Here is a 26,288-nt window from a genome sequence, read left to right as displayed (position 1 = left end):
TGAATAAGTCTCGTGAGATCTGATGGTTTTATCAGGGGTTTCCGCTTTTGTGTCTTCCTCATTCTCTCTTTACCTGCTGCCGTCCGTGTAAGATGGGGCTTGCTCCTCCTTGCCTTCTGCCATGATTGTGAGGCTTCCCCAGCCACGTTACATTGTAAGTTCGATTAAACCTCTTTTGTAAATTGCCCAGTCTTGGTTACGTCTTTACTAGCAGTGTGAAAATGGACTACTACACTAGCTTCATTTCAATAATATATAGAAATGTTTCTTTTATATGGCTTTCTTTACTTTTGTCTCTTTCTGTGGTATGTTATATATACACAAATTAATGCTACAAACCCAGCAATATATTTTACTTAACCATGTCTTCATATTCTTAGCCTATTATAGCTTTGCTCCCACCCACTTGTGTGATGTTATTGGCAAATATATTATGCACAGATTACATTTCACATATTATAGGATCAACAATATATTTTATACATATTATTTTATACAACTGCATTTCAAATCAATTAAGAAAAAAAGGAGAACAAATATGCATTAATAGTGTCAATTACATAACTACCTTTTCTGGTGCCTTTTGTGTGGATTTAAATGACCATTTCAGGTCATTTTGTTTTCTTTTTTCTGAGACAGAGTCTTGCCCTATCGCCCAGGTTAGAGTGTAGTGGTGCAATCTCGGCTCACTGCCACCTCCGCCTCCTGGGTTCAAGCGATTCTCCTGCCTCAGCCTCCCAAGTAGATGGGATTACAGGCGCCCGCCACCATGCCCAGCTAATTTTTTGTATCTTTAGTACAGACAGAGTTTCACCATGTTGATCAGGCTGGTCTCGAACTCCTGACCTTGTGATCCGCCCGCCTCGACCTCCCGAAGTGCTGGGATTACAGGCATGAGTCACTGTGCCCGGCCTGGTCATTTTGTTTTCAACCTGAAGAATTTCCTTTAGTGTTTCTTCTAATGTGGGCCTGCTTGCAACTTTGGAGTTGCAATGAATTGTGTTTATCCAGGAAAGTATTTTTCCTTCATTTTAACAATAGCTTTGCTGGGGATGGAATTATTGTTTCTCCTTAGAGCACTTTGAAATAACCCACTGCCATATGGTCTCTATTGTTTTTGCTGAGAAGCTAGCTGTTAATTTATTGGGGCTGTCTTTGCAAGAGATGTGTATTATACTTTTATTCCTGCTGCTTTCAAGATTTTTTCCTTGTCTTTGACTTTCAGAATTTGATGTGTTTATTTGTTGGTCTCTTTGTGGTCATCCTGCTTGAAATTTGTTCAGCTTCCTGGATGTATAGGTTATTGTTTTCTAATAATTTTTTCAGCCATTACATATTTGAATATTTTTCCTACCTTCTGTGTCATTAAGTGCACACTGGTGCACTTAATGGTGTTTCACATTTCTCTGAGGTTCTATTGTCTTCATTGCCTTTTCTCTCTGTTCAGTTTTTACATAATCTCTATCAATCTGTCTTCAAATTCACCAGTTCTCTCTTCTGCCAGTTCAAACCTACTGTTAAGCCCCCTGGTGAATTTTAAAATTTCAGTTATTGTACTTTCCAACTCTAGAATTGCCATATGGTTCTTTAAACATTTTTCTCTTTGCTATATATACATCGATTACAAATATACACACACATATAATTTCAACTTTTTAGACATGGGGGGTACACATGTACGGGGTTGTTACATGGGTATATCGCACCCAGTTAGCGAGCATAGTACCCAATAGGTAGTTTTTCAACCCACTCCCACCTCCTCACCCCAGCAGTCCACAGTGCCTATTGTTCCCATGTTTATGTCCATGTGTGCTCAATGTTTAATACCCCCTTATAAGTGAGAACATGCGGTATTTGGTCTTCTGTTGCTGTTAGTTTGCTTAGGAGATATTCTTTATTTCATGAGACATTGTCATAGTGTTTACTTATTTAATCAAGCTTTTGTTTAGTTCTGTGAATAGATTTATTTATAATGGGTACTTTAATTTTTTTTGGTTCAATCTGACTTCTGATCACTCTCACAGGCAGTTTTTGCTGCCTGCTTTATTTCCAGCGTATGAGTCACACCTTGTTTCTTTGCATGCCTCATACATTTTTGTTGGAAACTGGACATTTTAAGTAACATACTGTAGTTACTCTACTAGTTCACCTCCCTCTGGTTTGGTTATTACTTGCTTAAGCTTAGTGCCTGGATGGATTATTTTAGTGAAGTCCAACTTTCCCTAATCCCAACAGCGTTGTTTCTCAAGTTCTTCCTCAGGGAGGCACAGCATTTGGTATGCCCCTGAAATCCTGGGGATGATAATGGTACTCTCATCCACTTTTTCCTCTGACCATATACCCTGTTGTTCAACTCCACTAATTGCTGGCTTATTGTTCTATTGTTTACACTAATGTCCTAGTTCCTCTCTGCAGTCTCACCCTTAAGAGCAGCCTGCCCTGGAATACTCTTTGTCTCAGGGTGTACTGTCTATTCTGCACTTAACTTTCAAAATATTCTTTCTCCTTTACAATAAATTACTCTGTTGCACTTCTTTTGCTGTGTGTGTCTTTTTAAAATTCTTTTAAACTAAGAAAAAGAACTGAAGTATCACAACAGCCTTCAACAGCATAATTTGAAAGACCTCTCCAGTTTAAACTTCTCACGCTCTTTTTTAAAAGTCAGTTCCTTTGGAAAGAGATTAGGAGCTGTTTTGTTTTCATCCTACCTCCTTTGCAGGCAAAAATCTCTGAGCCAGGGGTCTGGAGCCAGAGGTGGGGACAATGGCAAACCTGAGCTGACATTCTAGCTCTAGAAGCTGAGTGCAATGCAAGGGGGCAGTAGCCTGAGATCCTCTTGGCTTGCTTTTCCTGGGGTAGAACCCTACTTCATGAGCCAGAGGACTATCAAGGCCCCAGCAATCTCAGCACATATGTTCAAGGTTTTGTGGCCTGGTGGGGAGAAGATGTCTCTCACCTCTTGGCAACACTGACCCAGGACTTAGTGCTAGCAAAAGGCAGTTGAAGGCAGGACAAGAATCACTAAAGTCTTGCTCCTTTTGGGAAAACAACTTCTGGCTGGGAGATGGTGGGATAAGGAACCCAGCGTTTTTGGCTGCATTAGTCTGGTTCCTGAGCTTGGAGGTGGAAGTGAATAATCAGTCTTGGTTCAAACTACTACAGATTCTCATCTTCCTTACTGAATTTTTGTAAATGTTCTTGCATAGATGTTTCTTCATTGCCATTTGTCCTGAGGACCATTTCCAGAGGTTTTAAATGGTTGCTTTTAATATTTTTCACCACTTTCACAGAATGAAAATTAAACATTCAAATTTTTTACTAAAACATATTATTTGAAAATTCTATGCTAAAAATATAATGGAATTAACCCATCAATTTCATAATGACTATAAAGTAATCAAGTCATAGAGTCAAAGTATAGACAGTTTAGAAGACTGAACTTTTTTTTAGCACTAATATTTAACAATAGGAGCCAATTTCACTTAAAATAATCTAATGTTATATATGCAACAAATTTTAGTCTCATAAAGAATCTTATACCAAAAACTATATAAAATGTTAAGTAAATTGAGCCTACTTTTACCATAGGCCTGGCCAAATGTACACATGAAAACTGATGAACATAATGTGCAAAAAGGCTTGGAGATAATTTTATTTCAGTTACTTCAAAATACAAGTAGGCTATTATTTTCCTTTGGAAGAAGAAACCAGAAAAAAAAAATTCCTGATTGTAACATTGTGACAAATTTCAGATTATATAACACGTAACACAGGATAAATGGCTGTAGCATTAATTCTTTTTCCCCAGTTACATTCCTTTATACTAAAAGCCTAGTATTAAATCTTAGAAGAAAATTTCAATTGTTCTTATGTGTTACATATTAAACACAAAAGTGATTTATTAACATATGGTACAATATGAACCTCAGTATTTGCTCAAATGTAGAAAAGGATACCTTAATATGCTGAGAAATATCCTTAGATAAATCCAATTGTGAAAATGTAGAAAAACTTTTTATTGGAATTACTGGGAACCACAAGGTTAATTTTTACAGGGTAGAAAAACTCCACAAAAATGGGTATTCATACTTAAAACCTTATTTTACTGATAGAACATTTCTATCAGCATTTATAAAATGAGCAAAAATGTACAGATATGGGTGTGAGAATTTGCCATTTTAAGCAATAAAAATTGGCATGTTGGTGCATGCCTGTAATCCCTGCTACTTGGGAGGCCAAGGCAGGAAGACTGCTTGAACCCAGGTGTTCAAGACGAGCCTGGGCAATGTAGTGAGGCCACTGTTGCTCAAGGAAAAAAAAAGACATGTTGTAAACACACTTTTTTTTTTTTGAGACGGAGTCTCACTATGTTGCCCAGGCTGGAGTGCAGTGGCGCAATCTCGGCTCACTGCAAGCTCTGCCTCCCGGGTTCACGCCATTCTCCTGCCTCAGCCTCCCGAGTAGCTGAGACTACAGGCGCCTGCCACCACACCCGGCTAATTTTCTGTAATTTTAGTAGAGATGGGGTTTCACCGTATTAGCCAAGATGGTCTCGATCTCCTGACCTCATGATCCGCCCACCTCGGCTCCCAAAGTGCTGGGATTACAGGCGTGAGCCACCACGCCCAGCCTTTAAACACACTTCTAATAAAAATTAAGAAATTTTAAAACTAGGTTTTTTGCTTCCAGATAGTCTCAATGCCTTGGATTTAAAACATTACTCCTTCTTGACACAATGAATTATAAAAGCAAACTAGTTCCACATATTAATTATACTTTCAAGTCTAGTTCTTAAGAAGTGATTTCTCTTTAACCTTTCTTACCTATCAATCATTTTCATATAATCTAATGTCTAAGGACTGCAAATATTGGTACAGGGTGAGTATCCCTAATCTAAAAATCAGAAACAAGAAATGTTCCAAAATTCAAAACATTTGAGCGCAGATATGACATATAAGGGAAATGCTCATTGAAGGATTTCCAATTTCTAATGAAAGATTTTTGGATTAGGGATGCTAAACTGGTAAATACAATGCAAATATTCCAAAATAATAAAAAAAACCCACAAAAAACCAAAATCCAAAACACTTCAGGTCCCAACCATTTTCAATAGGGGATACTCAACCTGTAATACTATGGGAGCCAATCTTCCCCATAGCTAATTCTATAATTGCCATTTTGTTTTTTCTGTAACAACAGTTTAAATAATTTCCAATTATAAAGATAGGTTAACATCATTATAGTTTTTTAACAAGATAACTTTCACAAAGCTTCCAATTTTAAAAAGAAAAACACTTATCTATTCAGTAGGGAAGAAACAATCTTATTTATTAACAGCCTGCATATTTAGAAAGGGTTTAAAAACACATACATTTCCTGGGACACAAATTTACCAAATGTATGTCCTTACAAAATAACTTCACGGATTAATAGTCTTGAACTTACACAAAGACATATATATGACATACATTAGGTTAATATACATTTCAAATGTTTTTGCAGCAACTTTCTACCGGAAAGTACATTAATGTGAGAATGTATGTTCTCTTTAACCCCTTAAAAATAGTAATAAAAAATTACAAAATAATGTAAATGTAAAATTAAGGCTGAGACTACATATTCTAGTATTAATAAATCAAACAATAGTTATAAAACTTGGTGTTGCTGAATATTATATATATATATGTGTGTATATATATATATATATATACAGGATAAGTCTTTTGAAATTTGAAATGCTACCACTGTCACAAGTTCACTCATCGATTTAATGTTGTTCTGGGTATCTTAACATTTCAATTCCCAAATACCTGTGCTTTTAAAATTTTTATCCTGAATTCTGCATTGAGTTTCCTCACATATTTACAATTAAATATCTAGCCTCTAGAACCTCCCTTACACAGAAGACAAAACATCTTTGTTAAATAAATTCACGCAAAAGTAATAAAAAGGTTTTCAAGAAATAGTTCTAACATGTTCATTATATTTATACTGAAAAATAGTACACATACTTTTCTTCAGGATTAATAAATGCCATGTGACAGTTTTATAGTCACTGCCATATTAGCACATTTTCCTCTTACACATTTGCAAGGTAATGACAACCAAAGGGCATAACGTCTGGAATAATTCCAGTAGATCCATAATGTCCAGTAAGATTCATAAAATTGAATGGTTGTTTCCAGTCCCATCTGAATCAAAATGGAAATTCATGCCCAGGTACCTGTATTGTCCCCAGAAATACTCAGTCTGGAAAGTCACCCTCTTGGTCTTCTGAAACAGAGATGCAGAAAGTAGGGCATTCTTATTGAGACCAATGGCCTCTTCTCTCTGTCACCTCTCACACATCTGTTTTGGTTATAATCCTGGTCAAAGGGGAAAGAAAACAAAGTTTTATGTACCAAAGGTTTCCCTTCCCTGAACTCCCTCATCACACCTGGATGCTTAAATATCCAATGAAACCATATTCTCTTAATTATAATTCTTGGTATAAACAGATTAAATCCTTATATACAATCATTTCCTTCACATGTATGCAAAACAAGCCCCCAAATAAAAGTAGTTAACACACACACACAGTATATAATACATATAATCTGTATCACAGTGCTTTGAAATGGTATTATCTCAGACCCAAATTCTGCAGATTTTTGCTTTTCACTCCCTTTTCCTTAAATGAACTTATTATTTTAAGAACAGGAATTATAATGCTTATTACAGAAAAGTAACAAAGACAAGCAAAATAAAACATAATTAATATTCATAATCCCATTCATATAGAGATGAACACAGTGAACACCTTGACATATGTACTTACAGATTTAAAAAATTCAGATATATCTACATATTTTCTAATAGTTCCCTGAACTGCCATCTCCAAATAGAAGATACATATTTTTAACGGAACTAATTTTTAATCTTTATAAGTGGAAAATGATTTAGAAAACTGAAGCCTCTTTTCAAGAAAACAATGGAGTCTACTGCATAGTATCATATATTGCTAAGCATATTTAATGAATTCTAAGATTTTTTTCACAATTAACATCTGTGAAATCCAGATGTACTTTATAATGTCGAGTTAACTGGCAATATTTTTCTTTAATGTTTCATAAAATGACATTTTCATAGTTAATGAAATCTTAAAGTTGAAACATAGTATGTGATCTGTAAGCGCTAACAAATATATATTCAATATACATATGTAAATAAAAACATAAACATAAATATACAGAAACACATATAATGTACCTATTTCCTTTCCTACTATTAAATTTGTTCGATTGTATGGATGAAATATACCAATATTCAATACTGTTAAGATTTTTATTTCAAATGCTCTGACCTTCTGAGAGTGTGAGATTTATTAAACATTTATAGAGAATAGGAAAAGACTGAGGATGAGAAAATCCCTAATAGTGATTTTAACAAATTTCCTGAAGATAATCAGGATGCAAAGGGGAGAAAGTCACAGCCCAGAATACACCAAATTTTCAACCTAAACTTCTAATACTGCCATCACAAAGCTAAACAAATGATAGCTTTGTGTGTGTGTGTGTCTCCCCATGTGCTAAAGGCTGCAGTGAAAATATGGTTCTTTGGCGCTCTAAAAACACTGACATTCTTTCTCCCTTTCCTTGACATGATACAGTATTACTATGAAGTGTCTTAGTGAGCATTTTGTCAGTCATTGTTGCTGGGCATTCAATTAATTTCATTCATCCCTGAGAAATTCTCTTCCACATGATAGCATTTCCTTCTCCATTTTCTTCTTTCTAGATTCCTAATAGCCTGAATTGGTTCTCTGTCTTCTATCTCTTTTTGTATTTGGAAAGTTTTCTTTTTGACTTTAGTCCTTATTTCAGCAACAATATTTGTAATCTGTTCATTCTTGTCATGGCTCCTTTCTGCTACATAGTAATTACAATTTTATAAAAGAGATCTAGTCTCTTTACTAAATTGTCCTCCAGGCTGATTTTGGAACTCATCTTGAATTTTGTCTCTCATGTTGCTGGCTACCCTCATTTGGGTGATGATTCTTGGTTGTACAATTACATTTAAGAAAGAGGATTATGTTGCTAGCTGGAATTTCTTCTACTATCATAAAAATAGAACTGTTTTACCATCAAGTCTCTTCTCTGCGTGGGATTTGATGGTAACTATAACTGGGATAGGGCATAGCAAGGTCATGGGTCCACAGGTTTTGCTTTAAATATGTGGATGTTGGGTTGAGCATGGTGACTCAGGCCTGTAATCTCAGTACTTTGGGAGGCTGCGGCAGGACAGTAGCTTGACACCAGCCTGGGCAACACAGCAAGACCCCATCTCTACAAAATAAATCAGTAAAAATTGTTGAATTAAAAAAAAAAAGATAAATGTGCAGGTGCAGAGTCATTATCAGCCTTTTGGTTCCCAGAGGCCAGCATTAGGTCCTAGCGTGCCAGCAAACTACCAAAAGCCAATATACCAACATTTAACTCATTTCCATTGTTACCTAACTTTGTAGTGGCATCTTTTCATGCCTGGTGACAAGGAAACAAAGCTTTCAAAGTTTGGGTTGAAAATCTGGTACATTCTAGGCTGTGGCTTCCTTTCCTTTTCCATTCTGTTCTGTCCTTTTTATTTGCCACTCACCCTGTTTGGCAGAGAGGACTCCCAAATGGAGAGTTGCTGGACTTCTCACTCTTTTGTTCTGACTCTGAGTTCATAGTGTTTCTGGGGCTAAATCAGGCAGACTGTCTCTTATTATTTCTAGACTATTTCCCAGTCCCTTCACCTCTAGTATATTCTAGCCTTGTTTCTATCCTGTTATCCCCCAGAAAACCTCAATCAAATGTGATCGCAAAATGAAGACATTTTCGGACACGGAAGGGCTCCAAGTTATCTTTCTACACACTTTTTCTACGGAATTTATAAGAGAGAAAAAGACATGGAATCCAATAAATAATGGATACAATCCAAGAGAGTAACTAAGGAAGACCCAGGATGGCAGATTTACAGGAGGCCTGCACAGTTACTAGTCACTGGTACAGCAGGAAGATGATGTGATTAAAATACATAGGGAAAGAAAAAAAAAAGTGGCAATTAAAACCTCCAGAAAAATCAACAACAAGAGTCTTAGTAACAACTGGAATAACACTTCACGTGATTTTAAGAATAACAGAGTAAGGAAGATTTATTTGAGCCTGATGTTTGGAGCTCTAACTGGTGGCCCAAGTAAGAGTCATGACATTAGACCTGTATAGAGAAGGAAATGTAATTCTAGCACACAAGTTTGCCTAGTACTGAACAATATTTACATAGTCATAATAATGTAATTTTTAAAAGGGGAGGCAACAACAGAGTAACTAAAAATTAACAGTTAAAACAAGGGTTGCCTCTGAAAGATGGAATAGAGGTAAGGATGCACAGGATACGAGACTTTATGATCATCAGCTCTTTCTAGACCTGTGCTGTCCAGAACGGTAGCCACCAGCCATGTGTGGCTCCAGGGTACCTGCAATATAGCTAGTCCTAATTGAGATTTGCTGTCTTCTGAACTGTGAAGACTTTGTATTTTTTAAAAAAGAATGTAAAATAGCTCATTAATCATTTTTAACTTTGTTTACATGTAGAAATATTTTGGATATTGGGTTCAATAACATCTATTATTAAAATGGCTTTTAGAAAATTTAAAATTATATGTGACTCACCTATAGTACAACATTGTAAAGTAGTAAACCATTTGATATATGTATACACATGACTGATGATCATTATATTACTAACAATATTATAAACTAAAAAACTCTCTCTGAATTGCTACAAAATCTTAATTAACAAGATCCAAATCAATGTCCATAGTAGTGCTGTAGTAACTGGAAGGTCTAGGACAAATTTAGTGCTGAGACTGTGGCACAAAAACATGTACCTTACATCTTAGCCTAGAACTGCACCTGAGGAATTTCCTTAGTGGGAAGTGGGTTCTGGTCTCTTAAAAAAATAATCCCACTGTTCATAAAATACTGCTTTAAAAAATTATGAAAAACCTACATAAAAGCAGAGGGAATAATACAGTGAATTTCCTATTTCAAGCCTCAGTAATGAAAACATTTTGCCAAGTCTTGTTTTGATATCCTCTGCCACTTTATTTTCCTGGAGTATTTTAAGAGTATATCCCAGACACCATATTATTTAACCAATATAAGAACTTTCTACAAAGAAGAACTTTCTGTAACTATTTGGTAACCTGATATCATACATATGTCTTTTCTATATGAATATATAAATTTTCACAGTCACAAGCAAGTGCCCTACTAACCAGCAATGATGATCAATAAGGGATTTTTGCATCATTTTGAACTCATGATTTCTCAAAATTATATGTCTAACTAAATCTACTGCAAAGAGTCCTTCTGATGCTAAATTGCCCAACACACTTTGAATGATCAACTTAATCATCTGTATACACCTCATGCCCATGAACACATCATTCACATGCCTACATGTGTGATACTCAAGAGATATCAATGAACTTAAAACAGAATTTTTTTGCAACATGATGGAGGAGTTTCATAATCTGGCCTCTGCCTCTATGTTCAACAACAGTTTGGCTCTCTCCCTCCTGCATACCATGCCTTAGCCACTAACATCTTTTCAGTTCCTCAAACATGCCACATCTGTTATTTTCTTAGAGCATCATGCCTTCTTCCCAACCTCTGACTGAAACCAATCCCTATGTGGCTGGTTCCTTCCCATGCTTCAGTTCTCTGTTTCAAAGCATCTCTCCTGACAACTGATATTGTTTCTCTATCATTTTCTATTACTTCATCATTTTTTCATTTCTTATTTTCTTTCTCTTTTTTTTTTGAGATGGAGTTATGCTCTTGTTGCCCAGACTGGAGTGCAATGGTGCGATCTTGGGCTCACTGCAACCTCTGCCTCTTGGCTTCAAGCAATTCTCCTACCTCAGCCTCCCGAGTAGCTGTGATTACAGGCGTGCGCCACCACGCCCGGCTAATTTTTTGTATTTTTAGTAGAAACGGGGTTTCACCACGTTAGCCGGGATGGTCTCGATCTCCTGACCTCATGATCCGCCCACCTCGGCCTCCCAAAGTGCTGGGATTATAGGCGTGAGCCACTGTACCTGGCTTTTTCATTCCTTTAAATAGAAAAAAGCTTTCTTTTTAAATTGTCCCTCTACTGCAGAGAATTACAGAATTCCAACAGAGGCAAGAACCATGTCAGTTTTATTCACCCAGCAACATATACCACAGAGTGAGATTTCAAATCTTTACTGAATAAATGTAGAATATGCAGATGGATAGGGCAAAGAATACCAATTCCAAACACCATAGTTTCAAGGGAATTCCTCTACGGTTGATATGAGAAAACATACTCAGGTAGAGTCTACCATTAAACCTTTTGAAATAATAAAAGAGAAACACCAGTACCATGATATCCTTCTGTGGGATGACTTTACTAACATTTAATCTAAAAGGGACAGTTTTCTTACTATGAAGTTAGGGTGGAAATGGCTGTGTTGGTTTTTTGGTGATCGAAATGGCATCTGATTCTCCAAAGCAAAAATTATAAGCAATTTTAAAATAAGCGATTTACAAATGGTTTTGCATATTCTATACTTATTAAGTTACTGATCCTATGAAAGAGAATGCAGTGAGCCAAACAATAGACAAGCAATTTGACTCTTAACAATGACTTTTAACATAATATAAACTATTAACATTTCTAAATAACTAGCACAAGTTATTTAGAAGATTGAGTATCCTAAGAGAATATAATGCTTAAGTTTTATCTTATTACTTTTTTTTAAAATTTAAAATATTCTGGCTCAAGGGAAGAATTAGACATGAACACATACTGTTTTTAAAGTATGATGACCCAGTCAGGCACAGTGGCTCACGCCTATAGTCCTAGCACTTTGGGAAGCCAAGGTGGGCAGGTCAGGAGTTTGAGACTAGCCTGGCCAACACAGTGAAACCCTCTCTCTACAAAAAAAAATACAAAAAATTAGCCGAGCATGGTGGTGCATGCCTGTAATGCCAGCTGCTCGGGAGGCTGAGGCACAAGGATCCCTTGAGCGTGGGAGGTGGAGGTTGCAGTGAACCAAGATTGTGCCACTGCACTCTAGCCTGGGTGACAGAGCAAGACCTTCATCTCAAAAAAAAAAAGTTATCGTGAGATCCAAGAACTTTGGTAAACTAACCAAACATAATTCTCAGGTCAAACTCACCTATTTTGTCTTGTAGCTTCTCGTCTCATTCTTTTAGGAGGAATTGGACAATCTGTCATCTCAACCTTTGGTGAATGACGCAATGAGTCATTACACTTACGTATGGGAGTCATACCTGTGAAGATGGAAAATGTAGAAAGTTAACTTTACAATAAAAACAATGGAATTATTATATGAGAGAAATGCAAACATGAATATGTCATAATTTATGGAAAAAGAATTAAGAAAGAATACCGAGAATGCCTCTTAGTACTTCTGGTGAAAGAACAGTTTATAACCATTTATCAGATAGGACTTGGAGGTTAACAGTTTTTGTTAAGTTCTGAATCATCTGCATTCTTTTTTCTTACAGTTGGATTCTCATCAAAAATATTTATCTCCATATAAAGGAAGTAGAAGTTAACAAAAAGTAAAGACTTACCTAGTTTTTCCTCTATTAGTTTGAGATTTTTCTCATGTTCATCAAGTTCTTGCTTTTTCTGCTTCATATCCGGAGTCCGAAGGTACTCTAATTGACTGTTAAGATCCTTAATCACACTGTCTACTTTGCACACAGCAGAACGATACTGCTGAAGAAGATCTGTAAAGAAACCAAATGCATTTGATTAAATTACTGATATCAAACCAAACTCACGTTTTAGGGGAAAAAATGAGCAACACTGGGATTTGTGTTATGGTAACATATGGGATCTACTTTTAAAGCCATAAAACATTCAATATAAACAAATGAAATAAAAAAGCATAGTTAAGATCCCAGCACAAACTTGTTAACTTTAACTTTCTTTGACTTAAGTTTACTTCTGTCAGGGAAGAGTTCTCTATATAAAAGTGCTGTTTTTTACTGGATCACTCTCTCAAGCCAATGTTTATATCTTGTCCGATATTCAGTATTCAATATAATTCCATGTGGACAAATTTGGCAGGGGGAAGGCAAATATATTAAATATTGTATTGTTAGAAAATCACTACTTCCCAAATGAAAACTGATGAGTTACAGGGGGTTTCTAATAAAAAGATGTGTAAGTGTAACTGACAGTGAGCATGCTGTGGTTCAAACTTGGCAGCAATGCAACTCATTAATTCTTATTTTTTGTACTGTAAAAAAAGAAAATCATTGCTTTCAAAAAGCATGGCTATTATTTTTAAACACAGAATTTTTAGGCCGGGCGTGGTGGCTCACGTCTGTAATTCCAGCACTTTGTGAAGCTGAGGCGGGTGGATCATGAGGTCAGGAGATCGAGACCATCCCTGGCTAACACGGTGAAACCCCGTCTCTACTAATAATACAAAAACAAAATTAGCCGGGTGTGGTGGCGGGTGTCTGTAGTCCCAGCTACTCAGGAGGCTGAGGCAGGAGAATGGCGTGAACCCGGGAAATGGAGCTTGCAGTGAGCCGAGATCGTGCCACTGCACTCCAGCCTGGGTGACACAGAGACTCTCTGTCAAAAAAAAACATAGAATTTTTTAAAAACACACTCAGAAAAATACTTCACTTTCAAAAAACTTAACTTTCCTTAAATTACTTTGTCTAAAAATGTATTACATTATTCAAATTAATGACCTGGGAAAATGTCCACCACAGAATAGTATATAGAAAAGGACTATAAAACCAAATTGTTAGAATAATCCAACTTATTTTAAACTAATATACTCCCACATGTATACACAAAAGGCTGGAAAGTGATACAATAAATTATTAACAATGTTTAATCTGTAGGTTTGGGAATGAGTTCTTTTAAAAATTCATGATGCTTGCCTGTATGTTCCAATTTTTTTCCACAACGATCAAGTGTTCTTTTTGCCATAAATTTTGAAATTCCAAAAAAGTATTACATTATTCAGGTTTGAGATTATTGCCTATCTCCATGATTTACTAGACACTAAGTATTAAATAGTGACTATACTCTACACTAAGGGTTAGTAAACTACCACTCATGGGCCAAGAATGGTTTATTGCAGTTTTTTGTTTTTGTTTTTTAAGACAGGGCGTCACTATGTCACTCAGGATGGAGTACAGTGACACAGTCACTGCTCACTGCAGCCTCATCTTCGCAGGCTCAGGTGATTCTCCCATCTTAGCCTCCTGAATAGCTTGGACTACAGGCAAATTGGCCACCACACCTATCTAATTTTTGTAGAGACGGGGTTTCACTATGCTGTTCGACCTTTGGGAGGCCAAGGTGGGTGGACTGCTTGAGCCCAGGTTGGTCTTGAAATCCCGGGCTCAAGCGATCTGACTATCTCGGGCTCCCGAAGTGCTGGGATTACAGGAGTGAACCACTGGCCCATCCAGTTTAAAATGGTTACATTTTAAATAGTTACATAAATATCTTCGTAACATCATCCTTGATTTTGCCACTTGGTTTGCAAAACTTGAAACATTTAGCATCTGGATAAGACTCTAGTCACACATCAAGATGACCAATATCCATGGGAATGGACATATAAACATTCAAACACTTAACAAACATATATAAGTGGTTTATAAATAAAACTGTGGAAGAAATTATTTAAGAGTACAGAGTACATTAGGTGTAACATAAGATATTCTATACTTTAAGGGTCAAGAGTAGTGTTTTAAAAAGAAACCTACCCAATATTCTAGAAATCCACACTTAGAATGAGTGGCCAAATTACACGTACACATCTGTGTGTGCCTGTGAATATATTCATACTTAAATACAAATTCTATATGTTAAATTGAGTGACGGTAAGACCCTTATGTTCCTTATGCTTTATGATTTATTGAGAACTTTATTCTGGTCTGACAGCACTTCTAATTCCACATTAAAACAATGTTTTCTTTTCTTTTCTTTTTTTTTTTGAGACAGAGTCTCGCTCTCTCACCCACGCTGGAGTGCAGTGGCACGATCTTGGTTCAATGCAAGCTCCACCTCCCGGGTTCACGCCCTTCTCCTGCCTCAGCCTCCCGGGTAGCTGGGACTACAGACGCCCGCCACCACGCCCGGCTAATTTTTTTGTATTTTCAGTAGAGACAGGGTTTCACTGTGTTAGCCAGGATGGTCTCGATCTCCCGACCTCGTGATCCACCCGCCCCAGCCTCCCAAACTGCTGGGGTTACAGACATGAACCACCAGGCCTGGCCTCAAGCAATGTTTTCTACATACATAAAATAATACTTATTTTTGTATGTAAATGAGTCACAATATTAAGGAAGGCCATTTCAACGTGTCCAGGAGAATGACTATGTAAAGCTACTAGAAACAACACAAAAGGATTCAAAGTATATCTGAAAGGCTGTTATCAGGTAAGTGTGTTAAGGACTGCCCAAACATGAGTTAATAGAAGGCTGAAGCAACTTTCTCACCACTGAAGGATTTATGCAGTTAGATGCATAGACTTTCCTAAATACTATTTAGTGCTCTTCAAATTTTGTGCTCCACATAATTCTAAGAAACTTACTGGCAAAAAAACTGATAAGCACTTATGCCTGGGAAAAACTACAAGAAAAAATACACCGGAACCTCTGCTTTGACTTGCTTCAAATAACCTACCCAGGAAGAGGAGGAGAGGCAAGCTGTGACAGGGTGGGTGTAAATGAAACAAGACTGGCTATGTTTTAATAATCAAAGCTAGGTGACAGGTCCATGAGAGATCATACTGCTCTATTCCCATAAAACAAAACACCCTTTCCCTGAAAGCCAGAGTGCTTAACTAATCTTCGTCTCTATTCATAAAAATATTAAGAATGGCTTTATTTAAAAAACCATAATAATTGACTGTAATATTGACAGCTTAGTATTACAATAAATCAAGTATGAAAACAATAAAGTGTAAGTAATGTCTAACCTGGTCAGACATATAATATTTTAAAGTATATGAATATAATAAAAATGTTAATACTTTTGATGATGTCATGATTACAAACTATGTATTACAGCAGTCCCTCCTTTTCCTCATGGGACATGTTCCAACACCCCCAGTGGATGTCTGAAACTTCCAGTGGATACTACTGAGCTCCGTGCAGTCATGTGTTGCTTAATGATGGGGATGTGCTCTGAGCAATATTTCATTAGGTTATTTCGTCACTGAGTGAACACAACAGAGTGTACTTACACAAACCTACACGGTATATAGAGTCTACAATGCTCCTAGGGTATATGGTATGGCCCATTGCTCTGACACTACAAAGCTGTACAGCATGTGACAGTACTAAATACTGTATGTAACTGTAACACAATGGTAAGCATTTGTGTATCTAAACATAGAAAAGGTAATCAACTCCATTATAATCTTATGGGACCACTGTCTTACATACAGTCTGTCTTTGACAGCCCTAGGCAGCACATGACAGTATTGCTGGTTTTTTTAAGCAAATTTTATTTGTAAAGAAATATTTTTAACTCTATGAGCTCTTTTTGTACTTTATTGGTAAAGTTTAAAGGAGTAAATAATGGGAAATATTTGGGAATATAGTAGCTCTCAGTAAGTAGAGATTTTACAATTCAATAAATATTTTGGAAATGATTTACTATTATAAAATTAAACTAAGAGTTCCGACTACTGTTTCATCTTCAGGGTGTTTCTTTCCAGCCTTGGGTGGTCTTCTTACATACATGCACTAATTAGTACTCAGCTGGATACTGAAGGGAGACCTACTGCATTTCCAGAGCTCACTCTCTCTCAAAGGCAGCTCTTGCCTTCCCAGTAACCTGTCTGTGAACTATAGTTGTCTTGACCTTCCCGGACTCCCAGCCTGTTCTTCTCAACTTTGAGACTACTGAGCAGCTTCCTGGGTTCCCCCTTTCTGTTTTACACAGTCTGGAAAATCTCTCCAGGCAGTAAGGTGAAGCAACCATAGGGCTACTTCGATTGATTTATAATCACCATTCTTCATTGCTTGACATCCAAAGTCTTGAAAACTGTTCTATCACATATTTTGCTCAGTGCTTTGTTTTTTTGAGACAGAGCCTCACTCTGCCATCCAGGCTGGAATGCAGTAGCACAATCATAGCTCACAGCAACCTCAGCCTCCCAAAGAAATAGGACTAAAAGAGCGAGCCACCAGGCCCAACTAATTATTTTATTTTCTGTAAAGATGAGGTGTCACTATATTGCCCAGGCTGGTCTCAAGCGATCCACCCATCTTGGCCTCCCAAAGTGCTGGGATTACAGGCGTGAGCCACTGTGCCTGGCCTCAGTGGTTTTTTTCTTTGGTTTGTTTCATGTAAGTTATTCCATCTTGGTGAGAAGCAGAAGTCTATGTTCTTAGGTATTCATTCATGTTTATTTTTCTCTGTATTTAAGGATCAAACATGTTTGACTGCAGAAACACCTTTTAAAACTTATTTTTGTTGTTCTTGTATATGACTTTTTTCCTTTCCCATTGTATCTTCTAACTGCTTACTGTAATATTATATGAATGCTATTATTTTGTATGCTAATTTTATAACTTTCTCCCTTAATAAATTCTTTTAATTTTTATCTTTGATTACCTTGGATTTTATAGTTATACTGTTAGACAATCTACAAATAGTTACCATTTTATTTCCAATTCTCATGACTTTGTTTTTCATTTTTAAAACTGATATATGATAGTTGTACACATTTTCAGATCACATGTGATATTCCGATACTTTATATAATGTGTCAAGATAAACTAAGGATAATTGGGATATCCCTCATCTTAATATTTTTTCTTCATGCTAGGGACATTTGCATTATTTTCTTCTACCTATACTGTGGTATTTTGTTTTTTGAGATGGAATCTCACTCTGTCACCCAGGCAGGAGTGCAGTGGTGTGATCTTGGCTTACTGTAACCCCTGACTCCTGGGTTCCAAGCAATTCTCTTGTCTCGGCCTCCCAAGTAATTGAGATTACAGGTATGTGCCACTACGCCCAGCTAATTTTTTGTGTTTTTAGTACAGAGGGGTTTCACCATTTTGTCCAGGCTGGTCTTGAATTTCTGACCTCAGGTGATCCACCCACCTTAGCCTCCCAGAGTGCTGGGATTACAGGCGTGAGACACCGTGTCCGGCCTGTAGTGTGTTCGGTCCTATATATACCAGCCTATGATAAATTTTAATTTATAAATTAGGCACAGCAGAGATTAACAACAATAAAACAGAATAAAAATACACTGCAATAAAGTTATATGAACGTGGTGTTTCCCTCTCTCTTAAAGTATCTTATTGTACTGCACTCACCTATTTTGGACTGTCGTTCACTTTGGGTAACTGAATTTATAGAAAGCAAAACTGCAGGGGAGGGGGGACTTATGTAATTACTTATTGATTATAAGATGCATTTCTTCTTTTGAGTTATTATTAACAACTCTTTCTCTCTTCTGTCTACATTCTGGCTTCTGCAGTGTGCTTAGTTATTTCCTTTGCATTTTAAAAGTATTTCTATTTCCAAGATCTCTACAGAAAACTTGAAATATACAGATGCTCCTCAACTTACGATGAAGTTATGTCCCAATAAACCCATCATAACTTGAAAATATTGTAAAAGTTGAGAGTGCACTTTCAACTTATGATATTCTCAACTTATTAAGAGTTTATCCAGACACAGCCCACTGTAAGTTGAGAAGCACACTGAATGTGTATTAGTTTCACACCGTTGTGAAGCTGAAAAACTTAAGTTGAAACATCCTAAGTTTGTATAGGAAACAAGAAATGGTGGGGAAAAAACCAGAAGGTCTACTCTCTCACTTTTTTCTTTTCATTCCACAGGTTTACAGGTTTAATTTTTAACACGTGTGATATTTGTGTTTTTATTCACCTTCCACTTAACCGTGACATAGGCATTCTCCAGATTACAAATTCAATTAAAGAATTTAACATTTTTATGTTTTACTTGAAAAACAAGGCTGTAGCCAGGCAGAGTGGCTTACGTCTGTAATTCCTAGCACTCTGGGAGGCCAAGGCAGGCAGACTGCCTGGGCCCAGGAGTTTGAGACTAGCTGGGCAACATGGCAAAACCCTATGTCTACAAAACAATAATAATAATAATAATAATACAAAAAAATTAGCCAATGTGGTGGCACAAGCCTGTAGTCCCAGCTATTCAAAAGGCTAAGGTGGGAGGATCACCTGATCCCGGTAAGATGGAAGGCTATGGTGAGCCATGAATATACCACTGCACTCCAGCCTGGGCAACAAAGTGAGACCCTTTCTCAAAAAACAAACAAAAAACGAAAAACAAAGCTGTGATATTCATCTGAATAAAACAATACCTTGTCTGTATTTAGGATTGTTTGGTTTAGGCATGTTTCCTAGAAAATCAATTATGCATTAGAAGAATATGAATTCAGCCAGGGGAGGTGGCTCACATTGTAATCCTAACACTTTGGGAGGTCGAGGTGGGCAGATCACTTGAGGTCAGGAGTTCGAGACCAGCCCGGCCAACATGGTGAACCTCCATCTCTATAAAAATATAAAAATTAGCCGGGTGTGGAGTGTGCACCTGTAATCCCAGCTACTCGGGAGGCTGAAGCACAAGAATCACTTGAATCTGGGAGGTGGAGGTAGCAATTAGATCAAGCCACTGCACTCCAGCTTGGGCAACAGAGCGAGACTGTCTCAAAAAATAAAATACAATAAAATAAAAAACATGAATATTAACAATAAGTAAAACTTTCTGATTATAAAAGTGACACAATGCTCACTGAGGCAAGTCTGGAAAAATATATAGAAAGGGATAATGGAGAAAATTACCTCAATTATATAACCCAGAATTAAAAGTATTTTCTTTCTACTTTCTTCAATGTGCTAACAAATACACACACTGTTCTAAACTTGAGAAAGTTATCTATCCTTTTTGAACCTCAACTTCTTCATCTGTAAGATGAAGATAACAGCAGTAAACAAGATCATTCATGTGACAACCTTAACAGGGTGTCTGCAATGTAATAATATTTTATAATATGTAAATATCCAGTAATTTTTTTTCTTCTTATGCTCTGATTTGCTCTTATACTAATCATGCAAGACAATGTATAGGCAAATTATTTAGAAGACAAATAGTTTGCTTATAACTGTGCTAGCAGTGGACAATTTTTATGATGATGGCCTTCCTCAAAATTGCTTTTGCTCTGAGAATGATTCCATGATACCCAGGGAAGGGTCTCCAAAGCTGTTTGTTTTATTTGATCCTTACTAAGTCTGGCTGACCTGGAAGGCGGTGGGCATTTCTCTCTCCTAGTAGTGTTGGGAGTTAAGTTAATATTAAAACTCCAGGGTGAAGGTATCCGGAGCTCAAGGATGCTGACTGTCCCAGAGTCATCTTTGACTTCGTCTTAGCTGTTTCCATCTCCTGTAAATCTATGATTTCTTCCAGTTTCCTTCTAATAGATTCCTGTTTGGCTTAAAGTAGTCACGCACGGCTGCTATTGCTTACAACCAAAAGTACTTTATATACATTAGTAACCTTAAATTGTCTCCTTTGATTTGAGTTCTTATCAATGAATCATTAGTCTATATGTGGGAATGTATCTTTGAATATATTTGTCAAGAAAGATAAGCAAATATTAAATATGACATCTGTGTATTTTTTAAGTTCCATCAGTAGTTCTTTCTGGTTTTGGGAACTACTGCCATAAAATGCTTAGGTATAGAGTCGACACCTTTTATATTAATTCATTGACCTTGATTAAAATGTTTTCTCTGATTTCTTACCAGTTTCTTTAGATATTCACTGATTGTACAGACTGTATGTGTTCACTGATGTCATAAACAGAAGTATGACTCCTCTTACTACCACCTTTCTCAACTACTAATTTAAAAACTGAGGCTGAACTGATAGCCCCAAATGGAAATTACCCACTATGGTTTGTGTGTCTCCACCAAAACTCATGTTAAAATTTGACCCCTGGTATGGTGGTGTTGGGAAGTGAGGCCTAATGTTGGGGTCATGAAGGCAGATCCCTCATGAATAGATTAGTGCCATCCCTAGGGAGTGAGTGAATTCTTGCTCTGTTCCTAAAAGCTGGTTGTTAAAAGAGCCTGGCACCTTCCCTCCCCCCCTCCCCTTTTGCTTCCTTTCTTAAGATGTTATCTTTGCACATGCCAGCTCCTCTTCATCTACTGTGATTGGAAGCAGTCTGACACCCTCACCAGATGCAGATGCCCAATCTTGAACTTTTCAGCCAGAAGAACTGAATGCCAAATTAAGTATCTCTTTCTTTATAAATCACCCAGCTTCAGGTATTCCTTTATAGCAACACAAAACAGACTTAAGACACTGCTCAAATTCCTCAACAGTAGAATAAATTGTACATTTCATTCACACAATGAAATATTATCCTGCAATGAAAATGAACTGCATGCATAGTGTTGAATGAACAAAACCAGACATATAAAAAAGTATGCACTGTAAAATACAAAGTATATAAAGTACTAAAATGGGCAAAATTAATCTATGCTACTGTAAGTCAAGAAAGTTGTTATCCTTTGAGTATGAAGTGGTGGGTAGGGAGTGGGGGAGCCAAAAAGAAATCTTCTACAGTACTGGTGTTTCTTTTTTATCTTTTTTTTTTTTTTTTTAAATACAGAGTTTTGTTCTTGTCACCCAGACTGGAGTGCAATGGCACAATCTCTGCTCACTGCAACCTCTGCCTCCCAGGCTCGAGTGATGCTCCTGCCTCAGCTTCGTGAGTAGCTGGGACAACAGGCACCTGCCACCACGGCCAGCTAATTTTTGTATTTTTAGTAAATATCGGGTTTTACCATGTTGGCCAGGCTAGTCTTGAACTCCTGACCTCAGGTGATCTGCCTGCCTTGGCCTCCCAAAGTGCTGGAATTCCAGGTGTGAGCCACCATGCCCAGTCTGATGTTCTATTTTTTAATACAAGTGCAGTGTTCATGTTGTGAAGATCCATCAAGCTGAATGTTCACGAAATATGCACATTTTTCTGTGTATTTTACTTTAATAAAAGTAAACAAAGTGGCCAGGCACAGTGGCTTATGCCTGTAATCCCAGCACTTTGGGAGGCCAAGGAAGGTGGATCACTTGAGGCCAGGAGTTCAAACCCCATCTCTACTAAAGATACAAAAATTAGCCAGGTGTGGTGCCACATGTCTGTAATCCCAGCAACTCGGTGGCTGAGGCACAAGCACTGCTTGATCCTGGGAGGCCGAGGTTGCAGTAAGCTGAGATTGTGCCACTGCACTCCAGCTTAGGTGACAGAGTGAGACTCTATGTCAAGAAAAATAAAAATAAGAAAAAAGTAAACAAAACGTTGCAAATACATACAATGAAATATATATTATTCAGCCTTTGTACAAAGGAAGGACATTCTAATACTTATTACATACAACATGGACAGACCTTGAGGACATTATGCTAAGTGAAACTAGCCAGTCACAAAAGGACAAATACTGTATGATTCCACTTATATGAAGCATCTAGAAGAGTCATATTCAGAAAGACAGAAAGCAGTATCATGTCACTCACTCCCAAGTAGTATAATTGTCAGGGAATGGACAATGGAGAATTTATACAAAGTTTCAACTGTGCATACTGAAAACAGTTCTGGAGATAGAATGAACAACAATGTGAATGCACTTAACACCAATTAACTGTACTTTTTTTTTTTTTTGAGATAGAATCTCTGTTGCCCAGGCTGAAGTGCAGTGGTGCAATCTCAGCGCACTGCAACCTCCGCCTCCTGGGTTCAAATGATTCTCCTACCTCAGCCTCCTGAGTAGCTGGGAATACAGGCACATGCCACCATGCCCAGCTAATTTTTTTTTGTATTTTTAGTAGAGGCAGGGTTTCACTGTGTTAGCCAGGATGGTCTTGATCTCCTGACCTCGTGATCTGCCAGCCTCAGCCTCCCCAAGTGCTGGGACTACAGGCGTGAGCCACCAAGCCCAGCTGAACTGTACTCTTAAAAATCGTTAAGATGGTAAATTTTATGTTATATGTATTTTGCAACTAAAAGAAAGTTAACAACAAACTGCTCTGTGTTGGGAAAGTAGACAGTTGAGTGTATGAGAATTAATTATATAAATTAAGAGCAAATAGGCTCTAAGGTAATGGATGGTAAGGAGACTTCCTGGTAAGTATATGCACTTCGGAGCACAGATGTGCAGAGATAATTATATTGGCTAATTAGATGCAAAGGGACACCGCCTGTAGAAGGGAAAAATGGGCAGGAGATCACATGTCATACACTTTCTAATAAGCCTTAATTGTTCTAGATAGTTACAAATTCCAAGATAAAAATAAGTATTATGATTATGTAATAAAATACTGACGTATTCAATAAGGACAGAAATTTCTTTTTTTTAAGAGATGGAGTCTTGCTATGTTGCCCAGGTTGACCTCAAACTCCTGGGCTCAAGCAACACTCTTGTCTTAGCCTCCCGAGTAGCTGGTAACAGAGGCATGCGCTACATATAAGAATGAAAATACAAAAGATAAAGCTACTATTTACATAACTCTAAACTATCTGATATAAAAAAGCTGAAAGTAGTAGACAAAAACATCTTACTTACATTTGTTACTTATTTACATTTGTTAAGTTTTCATGTTAGATTCTCAAAACATAAGCTCTTAAAAAAAAAGTAAAATTAAATTAGAAATTGCTATTTAAGTACTTACTCAACTTACCTATTTGTTCCCCTAAGATCAGACACTGTTTTGGTACTGGAGCTCCAAATACCATTCCCCGAAGTTTATCCATTGGAGGAGCTTTATTCTGAAGGCCCCCAAACTTTCCATTACTTCGAATTCGATCTCCATCTCTGGTCAGCAGTGTAGGACAGTGTGTAATTTTAACAACCTATTGTAAGTAAGTGAATAGTAAGTAGTGAGCAACTTATTTCAACTGCTCCAAAAAAGTTTCTGAGATTAGAAATGACAGGATCACGGTAGTATTTTCAAAAAATTAGTAACTAGCGATGTGTAAGATAAACTGGAGGGAAAAATCCAGAGGCAGAGAGATGAATTAGACAACTTTTAAAATGTCAGCCTAAACTAGAACAGTGACAACGCAAGTGAAAAAAGTAAATGATGGATCGGTAAGTGGAAGGAAGAGGACAGGCCAGAGACTTCCGTGCTTTGGAACCCGTGGCAGTTAAGTATCAAGGTAGCATCACCAACCCAGTTTCCTCTGTTAGATTTAAGTTTTTTAGATGACCAAAGGATAGCAAAAAGAGAATATTACACTGAAGAAAATACAGACTGGAAAGCACTAGACTGACTCTTCTAAAGACAATACTATGGTTTTAGGTATGGGAAGATAAAGAGGTGATCATTTGAGAGTTAGGGGAAGTGAAATCATGTAGAAAAACTGAAGTCATGGATAGGAAAAGATAAGGGTTAAGAATTAAATTCTTATATCAGGTGTGGTGGCTCACACCTATAATCCCAGCACTTTGGGAGGCCAAGGCAGACAGACCACGAGGTCAGGAGTTCGAGACCAGCCTGATCAGCATATTGAAACCCCCATCTCTAATAAAAATACAAAAATTAGCTGGGCATGGTGGCACGCGCCTGTAATCCTAGCTACTCAGGAGGCTGAGGCAGGAGAATCGCTTGAATCCAGGAGGCAGAGGTTGCAGTGAGCCAAGATCGCACTACTGCACTCCAGTCTGGGCAACAGAGCGAGACTCTGTCTCAGAAAAAAAAAAAAAAAAGGAAAAAAAAATTCTTCAGAGAAGTCAGAATAAAAGAAAAACACTGGATTTAGTATGTCATGATCTAGAAGAATGTTCTTACAAAAAAGGTTCAGAAAATATTAAAAAATAAAAGTTAAACTTCATGGGTAACCAGAGACGTGGAATTCAAATAAGATATTTTTACTACTCAATATGTTAAAATACACACACACACATACAACTTTGATGGGGGGGCTATGGAAAAAGAGCCTTCTTGTACTGATATGCCCTGGGACAGCCCTTCTCAAAGGAAACAGGACAAGTGTTAAAAAGTGTAACATTCTGTATGATTCAGCAATTCTACTTCTAAGAATCTTATCAGGAAAAAATAATAAATGTGAATGATGTACACTGAAATATTGTTTTAATAATGAAAAGTAGTAAACTTACATGTCTCAACAACTTATACAAGTAAATTATGGCACATCCATACAATGAAATAGCATACATACATTAATGAAGAACATTGTAATTTTTAACAAGTATAAAAATGTTGTCCAATCTAATATTGGGGCTAAATAGCCTCGGAATTACATACATACAAGATAAAGTAAATGTAATAAGATGATTATTTGAAGGAATCCTGTGGTGAATTCTTTGGTAAAGCCAGTATTTACAAATTCAAAAATCATTTGTTTTTATAAGAAATAACCACAACTTAATTTCTTAGTTTTGGTTTGGGTTTATATGTTTTCTAGTGGTGAACAACGACAACAAAAATACAGACTGGCTTCACGTGTTATCCACTTATCAAGATTCAGGCAATCAATGTTTCCAAGGATTTAATATCTTTGTGTGTGTGTGTTTTTTTTTTTTTTTTTTTTTGAGTTGTGGTCTCGTTCTATTGCCCAGGCTGGAAGGCAGTGGCATGACCAGGGCTCACTACAGACTCCAACTTCTGGGTTCAAACAATTATCCCAATGAGCCTCCTGAATAGCTGGGACTACAGGTGTAGGCCACCATGCCTGGTTACTTTTTTTTTTTTTAAACTTTGTAGAGTTGGCGTCTCACTATGTTGCCCAGGCTGGTCTTGAACTCTTGGCTTCAAGTGATATTACTGCCTTGGCTTCTCAAAGTGCTGAGATTACAGGCAGGAGTCATCATGCTCAGCCTAATATGATCTTAAATAAATACACTAAAATGTATAGATTTTCTATTCTCTTGTTAACAGACAATATGAGGGAAGCATTATGGTAGAAGGACAGTTTGGCTCTCCTTTTATGATGATTCTGGAAATACTACTTTCACAGACAGTTTCTCAATTCTCCCTCAACCTCATGATTCTACCTCATTAAGTACACTATTAGGACAAAAAAAGTCATGACAATGCTTGCAAATTCTGGAATGAACAACAATATTACAACTCTGAAACCCAACAATGTTACCAAGGAATGTCCTAAGAGCTTTTTCTCAGAAGAGTTTTAAAATAAT

The 26,288-nt window shown here is 37.0% G+C and overlaps 1 protein-coding gene across 1 annotated transcript in view; it reads right to left on the bottom strand.

The window, feature by feature from the left end:
* Nucleotides 1-5,302: 5,302 nt before the first annotated feature.
* SMCHD1 (structural maintenance of chromosomes flexible hinge domain containing 1) overlaps nt 5,303-26,288 on the bottom strand; it is a 156,572-nt gene continuing 135,586 nt past the window's right edge. The window contains exons 45-48 of the mRNA XM_011957791.1: nt 23,809-23,980; nt 12,651-12,809; nt 12,230-12,344; nt 5,303-6,365 (exon numbers count right to left, since the gene is read on the bottom strand). Of these exons, the coding sequence (XP_011813181.1) occupies nt 6,341-6,365; nt 12,230-12,344; nt 12,651-12,809; nt 23,809-23,980 (471 nt within the window). The 3' untranslated portion in view covers nt 5,303-6,340. The remainder of the gene's footprint in view (nt 6,366-12,229; nt 12,345-12,650; nt 12,810-23,808; nt 23,981-26,288) is intronic.

This window comes from Colobus angolensis, unplaced genomic scaffold (genome assembly GCF_000951035.1).
Source record: "Colobus angolensis palliatus isolate OR3802 unplaced genomic scaffold, Cang.pa_1.0 Scaffold45, whole genome shotgun sequence".
Taxonomy (NCBI): Eukaryota; Metazoa; Chordata; class Mammalia; order Primates; family Cercopithecidae; genus Colobus; species Colobus angolensis.
The sequence above is the reverse complement of the archived record's forward strand: the minus strand, read 5'-3'. Positions and strand labels throughout refer to the sequence as shown.